The 14,229-nt window shown below is 43.0% G+C and overlaps 1 protein-coding gene across 1 annotated transcript in view; it reads left to right on the top strand.

Moving 5' to 3' along the window:
- Positions 1-14,229, top strand: part of KCNQ3 (potassium voltage-gated channel subfamily Q member 3) — a 257,211-nt gene that overhangs the window by 231,306 nt on the left and 11,676 nt on the right. The window contains exons 10-12 of the mRNA XM_005288823.5: positions 8,556-8,743; positions 10,687-10,789; positions 12,655-12,786. Of these exons, the coding sequence (XP_005288880.2) occupies positions 8,556-8,743; positions 10,687-10,789; positions 12,655-12,786 (423 nt within the window). The remainder of the gene's footprint in view (positions 1-8,555; positions 8,744-10,686; positions 10,790-12,654; positions 12,787-14,229) is intronic.

The raw sequence follows: 14,229 nt of genomic DNA, 5'->3' as shown, positions 1-14,229 counted from the left end.
CACATGTCCCAGGCCCTGGCTGTGCTGCAGGGATGCTGTGGGTCGGACACTTGCTCTGGTGGTGGCCACACGCCCTCAGGCTTTAGGTGGCAGGACCCTTCTTCCCAGCATTGCCCCCGCCTTGGCGGGATTACAATCCCACTCCAAGTATGGCCTGCTGAGCCTCTTGGCTGGGGGTGTCTCCCTGTGCTGGGTCCACTGCCCAGGGTCCCCTTCGCTCTCCCCAGCTGCTCACCGCACCCGGCTCCACTCTGCCTCAGCACTGCTGCTGCTGTTCTGCCTCCAGCTCCCTGGCCTGTTTTTCTGGCCCCTCTGGCTGGCACGGCTCTGCTCCCCAGCTCAGCTTGGGGCCCTGCTTTGTCCTTAGCTCAGCCGCACTCTGTTCCAGGCAATTCCAGCTCACACAAAAGACAAGACTTCCCCGGCCTCCTGACTCCCTCATTAGCCTGCCCGCCCTGTCCATCAGGCTGACCTGGAGCATTGGCCTCTCCCCATTGCCCCTGGGGACTGTCAGTCTCAAGGTCCTGATTTCCCGTCAACCCTTCCCCTTTCTTTTAGTACTGGGAGCTATCCAACCAAAACACCCCCACTGAGCGTTAATACAGGGACAACAGGCCCTTTTTACATGAGGGTCATTTTGCAGTGGGAGTTCTTTATCACCATTAGTTAATAAATGTGTGTGTGTTAAGCGTACATTTTCAAAGCTTCCACTAATTCTGAGTGGGATCCTGAAATGTGTCTTTTTTTGTTCCAACTTTTTGCAACTTCCTCTGTATTTGAGAGAGACAAGGAGGGTGAGGTTATATCTTTTATTGGACCAACTTCTGTTGGTGAGAGAGACCAGGCAGGAATTGTGGGCCCAATTTTCAGCAGTGCTGACATCTGTTCCATTGACTTCAACTGGAGCTGTGGATTCTCACCATCACTGAATATCAGGCCCTCTAAGACAGCCATGATAGACAAGTCTTTCAGGGGTTTGAACCTGATTCTGCAGCCCTTACACAAAGTCAGAAAGAGTTTTGACGGGGTATAGAGAGCATTGTCCAGTGGTTTGACTTTGGGATTAGGTATCGGGACATCTAGGTTCTTTCCAAACTCTGACACTATCTCACTATCTGCCTGTCAGCACGTCATTTATCATCTTTGTTTTCTGATCTCTAAAGTAGGGTTGATACAATACATACATAATAAGTATATATAAATATAAAGGCATTTTGAGAACCTTGGATGAAAAGAGCTACACAGGTCCCTTAATATGTTGTTATAAAGGATTGTGTATAATCTAGTATTTCTGTGTTGCTGGTAACAATAGCATGACAAAAATGAAATATTTTGCAAAGAAAGCTGGAAAATGACACTGTCTGCATTTTTTATGAATGGACCTCCAGAAAACAGAAAAGGCCGGGGGATGGGGGAAGCGCAGCCTCTGATCTGCACCCCACATTTTGAAGCACAAATGGAAGACCATTTCCATACTTCACTATTTCACTGATAACCATTAACCTCTCATCTTAGCGATTTCTTCTTCACTTTACAGTAATGTCATATTTACCAGGGAGTCATTCTTTGGATCAAGCGTCACAAGAAAACTTGGGTATATACATTCAAGTAATAAATGAGCCTATCTTCCTCTTTTCATATTTGCTGCATGCCATTTTCTGCCTGTGCTTTCTTTTTTTACTACAATAGTTCATCTAACAAAAAAAAATGTGAGGGGACAAAATAGCTAGCACAGAATGTGGCATTGTTTAAAAGATGTTAAGGGAGGCGGTGTTGCCTAGTGATTAGAGCATTCGAGTGACCTGGGTTCTATTTCTGGCTCTGCCACTGGGCTGCTGAATCACTGGGGCAATTCACTTCCCCACTCTGTGCCTCAGTTTCCCCATCTGTAAAAGCACTTTGAGATCCAGTGATGAAATGTGCTGCATAAGGCCTCAATCCTGTGACCACCAACACATGTGAATAACTTTGCATGTGTGTTCAATGGTACTACTCACTTGTGTAAACTTACTCATGTGTATAAGTGTTTGCAGGACCAGGATCTTAGAACCTGATTCATCAAAGAATTTAACTTTAAGCATGTAAGTAAAGTTGAATCCGGGCCTAAGACAGTAAGCTCTTTGGAGCAAAACCTGCGTCTTCCTGCAGATGGCCAGTGCCATACATATTGCAGGTGCATGAAATACAAATACCAAATAATAATTAGGGGACCTATCTAGATGCGTTATTGTGGAAACTGATTTTTTGCCTGAATTGTCAGGCATTTTATTTTATCCTCACAATTTTTTATCATTCTGCTATAGCTCATTAATTCTTCTTCCAGCCATCCTTCCCCTCACCCCCCCAACATGAAAACATTTGTAGGCAACTCAGCCTAGATGATCCAAGCCTTCAAGTTGCTGATCACCTCCCAAGAAGCGCTCAGAACCTCTCAGAATAATTGGGCCCGCAGGGTGCTAATGGAAGGATCTGTGACATATTGGCTTTGTGAGTGAATGGTGTTGCTCTCTGGTGACTGACACACCGAGAGAATGAGGGACTTACTACTACCACTAGTAGCTAAAAGAATTTTTCTATAGCTTACATGTTAGAAATCTGCAATTTTGGACCTCATGAATTAGGATTCTAGTCCTGGCTTCTTAAGTGTAGGTGTGAGTTATCAGGAGGCGTTGTCCTTGATTATTTTAGGGCTGAATATAGTGTTTTCTCTGAGTTTCCCCTTGTGCAGAATGTCATATCTATTTACTTTCCCCAAAGAGTTGTGTTGAGGATTAATTGGCTAATGTTTGGAAGTACTTTGGAAGAGTGATCACTAAGACAATTTGCAGAAGGCTTTTGATAGATTGGAACATTAATTGAGGGTGGATTTTTCAGGACTCAGCATTGACCTATTGACATCAATATCCTATTAACTTCAGTGGGAGCTGAGTTAGGCCAAAGCTAAGTGGTTTTGAAAATCTGACCTGTTACATCTGTTGTTTGTGCACTATATCTCCATAAGCTAATGCAATACAAGTTTGACTCCCCAGAGCTAAGCTCACCCATGTAAGATACAATTGCTAATGTAGTAAAAATTGGGGTAAGCACGACTGCCTTGCGCTTCCAGTTATTTGAGCTGCAAAACAGATCTAAAAATATTGTTACAAAACTTTTTTTAAAAAAATGTATTAGTAGAGTTCCTGACTGGATCTTTTTATTTTATTGTATTGTGTTTTATTTTTTGGGATAAAAATTATAAATATAGGAGGGGGGTTATATTTGATCCATTGTAAGGATTATCACTTTGGGTTTTTTTCATTCTTGCACAAATATCATCAGTTTATGAAACTCCAGTATTAGGTGCGAAAAAAACCCCACAAAACAAAACCATCCCAGAGAGGAGAGTGTCTGACTTGCATGATGGGATGAAACTGCATTATTGTCTTGCATGATAGTTTCTGGAGCTAATCTTCTAGTTCAGTGGTTCCCACCCTTCTAGAGTGAATGTAAAACCTCAACTGCAGCAGCCAGTGACCCCCTAACCCTTCCTCATACACCCAACAACCACATTCCGCTCTCAGAAACTCCAGCACAATTCACACTGAAGTCAGTGGAAGTTGCAAGTGAGAATCGGAGGGCAGAATTTTTCTGTATCAATGAACTGAGCATCTGCCTTTGAGCTAAGCCTCCGTGCTGCACGTCAGCTTGCCTCCCGTTCAGCAGTTTCATATGATCCACGATGGTGCATCTAACTTGGGACTGTGCTTAGTTGCACAAGACTGAAGTTTGGAGCGGTTCAGATTCCATCGCAGCTTGGAGTACACACAATTGAGTGGGAGGTGGGCACTGATGGTGCACCACAGGTTTGTCACGAAGGTCCTCATTCTGTAACCACGTCATGTTTAGGATTTGCAATGAAAGTTGTTAAAAGTTCCACCCCAGAATCAGAATTTTGTGTAAGGGAGGGATTTGCCATGGAACCACATGCCAAGGGGACAAAAACCACTCCAATACCAATGCCAGAAGCCTGAGTACCTGTTTGAGTATGTGGGAACCACTGCCCTAGTCATACTTATGAAGAGCGATGTGATCTCCGCATGCTTTAATACTTCGATATTGAATCACGTGCATGCTGTGTTCATGAAGGAGATCATGTAATAAGATAAAATGTTTCCAGGCCTTTGTTTTAATAGATCCACATTTCATCTGCTGGAAATGAGACTAAAGCCCACTCTTTGTCCGATGACAATTAATTTTTTATCTGGAAAGAAATCCAGAGAGTTTTAGTACCCAATGCACTGTAAACCGAGCAACAGTTCTCTCAAGTGAAATTGACGCATGATTTCCTGCATGTTGTGCTGCTGTAGTTGCCCTTGTTCAGACATGAATATCAGTATCTGCTGTGTAATTGTTTAATATTGTAGCAACTGTTGCTATTAGCTTGAAAGTTCTCCATCAGATTTCAACCTAAAATATTGGCAAATGAATCAAAATAAAGGACTTAAAAATAAAAGTGCAGGAGCATTCTTCTGCTCATGGATTCAAAGGGTAGAATTTTGCCCTATATAAGGAGAATCTGGGAACGATTTAGGATTAGATTATTTAGCATAAATAAAATAGAGAAAGTATCTTGTGGACATATGCAGTTGAGATCGTTGCTGCAAATAAGCCATCTGCCATGCTGAATGGGGAGGAAGAGTTTGACCTACATTCCAGAAGGGAGGTGTGGAAAAGCAAGGAATCCTGTTTTGAGACAACCAGTGTAGAGATTCCTAGCTCCGAATTTAGAATAAATCCTGAGATAAGCTTTCTGATTCCTTTGTATTGTAGCTCTGTCCCAATACACTTCCATTTCCTTGTGGTCACACTCTCACAGCATCGGTCTGGCTAATGCTTCCACCTGCTGGTATTTAGTTCAGTTAGTACAATTTTGAGAACTCTGAAGTTCCAGATCCAATATTTGACTCCTCCTGTGGCCTTGAGCAAGTTACTTCTCCATCTGCAAACCAGAGATAATATAGTAGAACCCTTTTGCCTGCATTAAGAGGAATTCCCAATTAACACTGTGTGCCATTTGAATTGTAAGGCAGGGAGCCCATCATGTATCTAGACAGGCCTGAGGAGCTGAGATGGACATGGAGGCTATACATAACCAACACATAGATCATGCCCAATTCCAACACATTTCCCTCCCTCCACTCCTCAGAATGAGCCTTCCTCTGGCCCTCTATGGATATTTGAAGAAGTCCCCGACCACACAATCTCTGCCACTTTCTGCCTTCTTCAGCACTCAGCACCTCTTAGGGTGACCAGATGTCCCGATTTTAGAGGGACAGTCCCGATATTTGGAGCTTTTTCTTATGTCGGTACATATTACCTCCCACCCCCGTCCTGATTTTTCACACTTGCTATCTGGTCGCCCTAGCACCTCTGCCAGAAAGTTCATGCTTCGCATGACAATTTCTCACAGTCTTGACTCAACCAAAACTAGTGAGTTTTGGAAAATGTAGATGGGCCCAAACCAAAGTGAACTTTGAGGACGTCTTGGCCTAAACTTCATTGCTTGGGCTCATCTTTGCTAATAACCTCAGGCCAAAATGTGCAAACTCGAGAGCCTAAAACGCTGCAACTAAATCAACCTCTAGGCATCGAGAGGCCTGATTTTTAGAGGTGCTGAGCACCCACAGTTCATGGGACCTTCAAGGGCTCAGCATTATTTGAAATGAGGCCACTTATTAAGGTGCCTAACTTTGGGCACTGAGTTTGCATCTCATCTGCATCTCACTTACTAGAGCACTTGCTCTGCATATAGCTTTGAACCTTAGGCTGTTCGTCCAAAGTGAACCTCTTTAGCTTTTGCAATTCGCTTATGATTATTAATACGGTGAGAGAGAAGCTTACTTCCACTGGAGATCTGATGCACATAGAATGCTCTGAACATTTCAGCACCACTTTCCATCTGACCTTCTCAACCCCTGGCGGCTGTAACATCCTCCTTCTTGAATCTCGCCCCATCCTCTCTCCAATCTGTCTAAAACTCTGCTGCAAAAATCCTCTGTCTTGCCCAGCTCTGACCCTGCTCAGCCCCTGTTTCAAATAACTTCACTTTAATAGCTTCACCTTTTTACTTCCTGCATCAGATTCAAACTCTTTGCTCCTTGCTTCAAATGCGTCTTACGTCTCCATGATTGTTCAGTCCCTGATGCTCATCTAACTCACTCTGGCCCCCAAACCCACTTCTGTGCCTTCTTCCTTTCAGTCTCTACTCCCAGAATCCCTGTTGAGGGGTCTGCCAATAACACCCTCTTCTCCTTTAAGGCCTTTCATAAAAGCAGCTTCTCCTGAGAACTGTGCTTTTATATTTTAGTTAAACAAGCAAACAGAATCTCTGTGGTGTAACCCTCAAGGTGCGTGCAGGACTCATCCAAGCGATCTTACTATCTTCAATTTCATTTTCCCTGCCTTTTCAAACCCTCCCTGAGTTAGATGTCTGAGCATGCTGCATTCTGGTGATCGTGGGCTGGCAGGCCTCAAGGGAGATGCTACAGCGAGTGCAACATAGAGTAGCCCAGAGGGTGCTCTAATTTGCGACAGGGACCAAATTGTCCCCCAGCTGATCAAAGGATGTCCTTTCTGAATGTCTCTGCTGCAATCTGCAGCACTACTTTTATCTTCTGCAAAGAAATAGAGGCATTCATCAACAGTGTGACTGTAACTACACACCACACACATTTCAGGAAGCAATGGGAATAGTCCATACTGATAGGGAAAAAAATTATGTAGCCATTAATCTCTGCTCTGAAATTATAAGGTGTGGCCAGGTTTGTGGGGAGTTTTATATAATGCATTTCATTGTTGTTTTACATGTAAAAATACAAGGTACTGACAAGGCATTTGTGTGATCTCACTGGGCTACAGATATGGTGTTCACATTGACAATACTGTTAAAAAAACCCCAACAATCCTTCTAAAACTCATCACCATACAAAGTTTTATCTTAAATAATATCAATACACCTCTACCCCGATATAACGCTGTCCTCGGGAGCCAAAAAATCTTACCGTGTTATATCGAACTTGCTTTGATCCGCCAGAGTGCGCAGCCCCCGGAGCGCTGCTTTACCGCGTTATATCCGAATTCATGTTATATTGGGTTGTGTTATATCAGGGTAGAGGTGTATCTCTAGGACATAACTCATTGTGATAGGCACCTTAGCAATTCCATCAGTCGATTAGCTTTAGATAAGACAGATCGTTGAGGGCCACAATAATTTGGATAAAATGAAGTATTTTGCAATTGCCCTTAGCTATAATGTCCAAATCAAGGTGGAACAATGTGTGCTGATTGTATGACCTGATTGTAGCCTGATTGAATGACCTGGGATAGCAGGGGACTGGACTTGGTGACCCAGGAGGCCCTTTCCAGTCCTATATCCTACATTCCTATAGTCTTAATGGCCACACCTCCTAGTAAAGATGAGAGTAGTTCAGTTACTCATGGATCTGCATTTGTCCCACAAGCCACACCTTGACCACCCTACTTTAATCATTGCAGGAGAATCCCCGAGGAGTGCCAAATACACTTTCAATTTAGGGTCTGACACCTATTCAATATTTCACCGGGCATGACATATGGCAAATAACTTCGTGCTGCCATAAGACGTTTTAGTAATCTCCTTGGTTATCAATATAGTCATTCAGACAGCAGAAAGATCACAGGTGCCAGTCCAGAGGTTAGCATGGAGGGGGCGGTGTGGGTCTAACTGCAGAGGGTCCCCTAAAGAACACACATTCTCATGGCATTAATATTCTAATAGGGTAACCAAATGAGCATTGGCCTGCTAAACCCAGGGTTGTGAGTTCAGTCCTTGAGGGGGCCATTTAGGGATCTGGGGCAAAAATCTGTCTGGGGATTGGTGCTCCTTTGAGCAGGGGGTTGGACTAGATGACCTCCTGAGGTCCCTTCCAACCCTGATATTCTATGATTTCCCCTACCATGAATATTGACTGGAATTAAATAGTTGAGAACTGGGTGTCCTGCAATGCCATGTTCGGAGCAATTGCTTAGGAATGTCTTTGTGTTCTGGGCTGTTTTGAAAATAATTTATTCTTAGTCCAGCACACATTCAGACTTCTCTCATTCATCATTACTATGCATGGGCAGCTCATTTAATAGCCTAACAGGCACCCAGCACTTAAAGAGGGCATTGAGCTGAAAAGGCCGATTCTCCCTATCATCAGATAATGATACTGGCTAAATATTAGTGTTTATCTTCTTAATAATAAAGCTGGCACTTCAGCCAGGTTAATGGAACAGAAGCAGTGTGACAGACTAGGTAGAGAGGATGGTAACATAGGCTGCATTGATATAGTGCCCCGCCCCCAATAGTGAATTCTCGACTGAGTTTAGTTGTTAGTTACAAAGACACTGATGTATTACCATAGCTCCAGCAGTGTCCGTCTTGTATGTGAAACATTTATTTGGGATCTAATATATTAACAGCATCATGAAAACAAGTTAAAGTGTACTGGTCTGCATTAACGGAGGAAAATTGATCACTTTTGCTTATTTTGTAGCCAAAAGCTGGGTCTCTTGGATCGGGTTCGTGGTACCAATACTAAAGGAAAGCTATTTACCCCTCTGAATGTAGATGCCATTGAAGAAAGTCCTTCTAAAGAGCCTAAGAATGTTGGCTTGAATAATAAGGAGCGTTTTCGCACTGCATTCCGAATGAAAGCATACGCCTTTTGGCAAAGTTCAGAAGGTAGCACATCTATATTAATTCATTTTTAACCCTCCTAGATTCCTTCACCCTGTTACCATGGCTTTTTTTTTTTAATCCATCTCCTTTTGAGACTTCATGACCTTCAAAATAGCAAATCAACACGATTAAAATAATCTGGGGCAGACACAACTATGTCTTGCCTTTGCATGGACAATTTATGGAATACTGGGGAAAGATTTGGAAAATAATGCTGGAATCCAAGCAAAGCAATGCTCAAAATAAAGTGCAAGTATTCCTCAAAACCAACCATGTTCTGTATTGATATGTTTTCAGTGGAACCCACTTATAGTCAGCGTGGAAATATGGGAATTCAGGGGCAGTGATTACATGTATCTAGGAAAGTCTAGTGACACTCTAGGCTAGTATAATCTACGCTCTTTTTAAGATTCCCTCAGTGTTTTTGTTGCAGTAACTTAAACTCACTCTAAACTTTCTCACATAGACTTCTCTGAACTGGCCAATGTGTAACTCTGACACCCAGCTCCTTACACATCATCTGTGAATTTGGCCCATTGAGTCTTATCTCCTGCTTGAGAGAACTGTAGCAAGAAAAGCAACTCACAGAAGGTGTAAGACTGTGTGAATTAAAGTCGGCCTGACCCTACTGTGCTTTACTTTACACCTTCTTTCAGCTGCTTAGGATGCTAGTAACAGCATCTCAGACTCTCGTACATGGTTAGAGTAGGGTGTAGTAGGTCCAAGGCAGCATAATTGCCTTTGAAGCATTCTCAGGCCTGGTCCACACTAACCCCCCACTTCGAACTAAGGTACGAAAATTCAGCTACGTTAATAACGTAGCTGAATTCGAAGTACCTTAGTTCGAACTTACCGCGGGTCCAGACGCGGCAGGGAGGCTCCCCCGTCGATGCTGCGTACTCCTCTTGCCGAGCTGGAGTACCGGCGTCGACGGCGAGCACTTCCGGGATCGATCCGGGATCGATTTATACGTCTAGACAAGACGCGATAAATCGATCCCAGAAGATCGATTGCTTACCGCCGGACCCGGAGGTAAGTGTAGACCTACCCTCAGTGTAACAGAGTCCAGATTAGTGCCTGGGCATCTCCCATGTTGCTGCTGAATTTGGCCCTCAGTTTATAGTGATGTAAAATGCAAATCCCAAATGGTCTCAGTTTATCAAGTCCAATTTGCAAATTATAATTTCAGTTACAAGGAACCTCTGATTTTAGGACCACGGTCTCAGCCCAGAGCTGTGCCAGATGCTAGGCATGCACACGTGGGAAAGGAGGAAGGAATCGTCACAGCACCTCAAGGCAGCAGAGCAGAAATAATGCTCCTCTGCCCTAATGTGTACCCCCTGAAGGAGGGAGCTCCACACAGCAGAACCTTTCGTCTTGTCCCAGGACACAAGGGATCTTGGTGGGGCTCTGCACCAAGCAGGGGACTCACCTCACTTATATGTCCCCCCTAAATCCTGTCCCACTTTGTGCAGGGGAACCACAGCAGTTACACTGCCCAGAGAGCCTCTTAGCCACAGGAGCATGTGGGAAGGAGAGATTTGTACGTTACTGAATAGAATCAAGCCCAAAAGATCTCTATCTTCATTTCCCACTAAATAGACTATTGCAGCAATAACTTATTCTGAAAAACTCCTCAAAAATGGGAGGTCCTAAATCCAATTGACAAGAAGGAAAGCTCTAGATGGTTCATGAAATGGCTAGAATTTTGGGAGACTTTCTGAAACCATAAAATGCCTTTGCATTCTCCTGGCCTGCCATAGAAGCACACAGGGGGCATCACACTCTTCAGAGGATAAGTGCTGGCCAAAGTAACCAAAGGAACTTCTCATGGGTGATTATTGACTGAAATTAGTTTATATTAGGTACTTGGTTTAATATTGTTTTGAACAATGCTGTAAATTGTGGTCTGATTTTTGCATGCATGTGTTTGACCTACTTTACAGATGCAGGAACAGGGGATCCCATGACTGAAGATAGGGGTTACAGTAATGAGTTCCTCATGGAAGATATGATCCCCACATTGAAGGCAGCCATCCGAGCTGTCAGGTAAATTTCCTTCATGCTCATCAGTACTGGCTTTGACCTTTAATGCTTGGCCTACAGGAAATCACTGCATCATGTCACCAGGTTGTTCATTGTTGTTGGGTCTTTAAATGGAGTAGGGAGTTAGATCATAGTAGGCACTTGTAAGGATGATAACTAGAGCCAGTCAAAAATTTTCAGATGGAACATTTTTCTGTAGGAAAATGCTGATTTGACAACAATTAAAATGTTTTGTGAAAACTCATTGATTTCACACACACAAAAAAGCCCGGGGTTGAGCAGTGAGCACCCCGCAGCACATTGGAAAGTTGGCGCCTGTAGCTCCAGCCCCAGAGTCGGTATCTATACAAGGAGCTGCATGTGACTCCGGAGCCACAGGTTGGCCACCCCGGCTTAGAGACTGGGTAGTTCATTATTTTTTTCCTCTAAAGTAAAGCTAGTATAAACTAACGGAAGCGGCAAATGCTGTACAGATGATCTTTCTTTCACAAACTCTAATATTTGGGCCTCTCAGAATATTAATGCATTTTGCCCTTATATACCTTTAAATTTATGGACACAAGATCAGGGACTGGTTTAAAACTAACTAATATATGTTACTGCAGCATCATTTGAAAGATGTGTTTATTCATTTATTTTACATGGATTTTTTTCATTTTACCACATTAGACCAGTAACCTTAAGACTGAGTTGTCTGCATGATATTTACAAACAGGAATAAATTAGCATCTCTCTCCTGTGCAACCCCAGTTGATTAATTCACTTTCTATGTGAGCTCAATGGGATATGAACCTAATGTATTTTTTATATATATCTATACATAGTCTACACAGAAACTGAATGCTAACTGGAAGTAATTAATTCATTAAAAAGCTCGTAAAGGATGCTTTGGTTTATGATCAGTTAATATTTGAAATTGCAACACAGATCAGGTTCAAAATGGTTCAGCCTGCTATACAGTTTACAAATTATCTTTAAGAACATAAGAACGGCCATACTGAGTCAGACCAATGGGCCATCTAGCCCAGTAGCCTGTTTTCTGACAGTGGCCAATGCCAGGTGCTTCACAGTGAATGAAGTGATCCATCGAGTGATCCATCCTCTGTCATCCACTCCCGGCTTTTGGCAATCAGAGCATGGAGTTGCACCCCTGATCATCTTGGCTAATAGTCATTGATGGACTTATCCTCCAGGAACTTATCTAGTTCTTTTTTTAATCCCATTACAGTTTTGGCTTTCACAACATCCCATGGCAATGAGTTCCACAGATTGACTGTGTGTTGTGTGAAGAAGTCTTTCCTTTAGTTTGTTTTAAACTTGCTGCCTATTAATTTCATCCGGTGACCCCCTGGTTCTTGTGTTATGTGAAGGAGTAAATAAAACTTACTTATTTACTTTCTCTACACTATCACAATTTTATAGACCCTTTATCATATCTCTTCATGATCGTCTCTTTTCCAAGCTGTAAAGTTCCAGTCTTTTTAATCTCTCCTCCTGTATAGTAAATTGAACCAAAACTCCCGAAACCAACACTCCTATACTTTGTTGTACAAAATCCAGATCCAGCTCTGACTTTTATGGCCTGGGGCCTTGCCTAATCAGGATGATATTGGGAAGATCTATTGTGCCCATGTGCATTTCTAGGAAAGTCTAGCCTGCTAATGATGAATAACAAAATATGAAGTCTGTTCTTAACAATGATTTAGTATTAGCTATTCCTTGCATGTGACTTATTGTCTTGGGTTGACGTAATATCACATGTTCAATTCTTGATCATGCAAAGAATGTTGCCTGACTAGAGCCTCACCTATAATTGACCATTGTGCTGTTTACATAAGGGGCTAATAATGGTTCGATTTACTACGCAGAATACTACAGTTTCGTCTCTATAAAAAGAAATTCAAGGAGACTTTGAGGCCTTATGATGTAAAGGATGTGATAGAGCAATATTCAGCGGGGCACCTTGATATGCTTTCCAGAATAAAATACCTTCAGGCAAGGTAAGATCGCTGCAGGAATGTGATACATGGAGGGGGAAGTGCAGTTGTTCTGTGTATGTGCTAGACCAGTGGTTCTCAAACTTTTGTACTGGTGACCCCTTTCATAAAGCAAGCCCCTGAGTGTGATCCCTTATAAATTAAAAACACCTTTTTATATATTTAACACCATTATAAATGCTGGAGGCAAAGCGGGGTTTGGGGTGGAGGGTGACATCTTGTGACCTCCCATGTAATAACCTCGTGACCCCCTGAGGGGTCCTGACCCCCTGTGCTAGACAGCTCACACTCACTCGACATGATGCTAATGGCACAGGAACAAGGATGGTTCCTTCAAGCATCAGTCAGAGTATCTTTAAACTATCCAGGTGGCTTTAAACTATCCAGCACACAATAATAGCCAGTTTATCAACTCACCCCTTAAAAATAGTTTGGGAGTGTCTCCTCTAAGAAGGAAAGATAAACAAGTAGTTATGATAACCACATATGAAAGGAACATTGTTTAGTTGTTAAAGCAAGCAACTGGGAGTCATAAGCCCTGGAAATGACTCTCAGCTTTGCAACTGATTCTCTGTGTGACCCTGGGCAAGTCACCTATCTCATCTGTACAGACAACATATAAAAGTAAAGTGGTATTTGTATTATATGGCAGCCATTCCTTGACATTGCTGGGCCTGATTCTCTATTGACCTGCACCTTGTGTGATCATTTACACAATTGCAAAAAAAGTGAGTGCCACCAAATCAGAATGAAGCGATTTACATTCACTTTGCACAGGTGTAAAATAAATGACCACAAAAGGTGCAAGGTAATGAAGCATAAGGCCTGGAGCTGTTAAAGATCTTCAGGTAAAAACAAACAGTTGAGCCATCCAAGAAGGTTTATTGTAGTGTTGTTTGATTTCTCTTGAGCTAGGCAAATTCAGTTCAACTCTGTTGTTTGGTTGGACCTGGGTGAACTTACCTTTCACCTTTTAAAAACAAGCTACACTGTTCTTTTTCTTTCTACTTCATAGTTCGTTTTAATTTATTTTTCAATATAGTTTGTTCTATGTGTTCTGCATATTTAGTGTCTTTGGTTCCCACTTCACTTTTATTGACGTTCTATGACAGTGGCTAGTCTCCTTAATTAAAATAAGTTCTAATACATAGATTTTAAGGCCAGAAGAAACAACTGTGATCATATAGTCCAGGGATCAGCAACCTTTGGCGTGGGGCCGGTCAGGAAAATCCACTGGTGGGCCAGGGCAGTTTGTTTGCCTGCAGCGTCCGCAGGTTTGGCCGATTGCAGCTCCCACTGGCCATGGTTTGCCGTTCCAGGCCAATGGGGGCTGCGGGAAGCGGTGGCCAGCACATCTCTCGGCCCGTGCCGCTTCCCGCAGCCCCCATTGGCCTGGAACAGTGAACCGCGGCCAGTGGGAGCTGCGATCGGCTGTACCTACGGATG

This window comes from Chrysemys picta, chromosome 2 (genome assembly GCF_011386835.1).
Source record: "Chrysemys picta bellii isolate R12L10 chromosome 2, ASM1138683v2, whole genome shotgun sequence".
Lineage (NCBI taxonomy): Eukaryota > Metazoa > Chordata > Testudines > Emydidae > Chrysemys > Chrysemys picta.
This window is presented reverse-complemented; position numbering and strand designations above follow the sequence as displayed.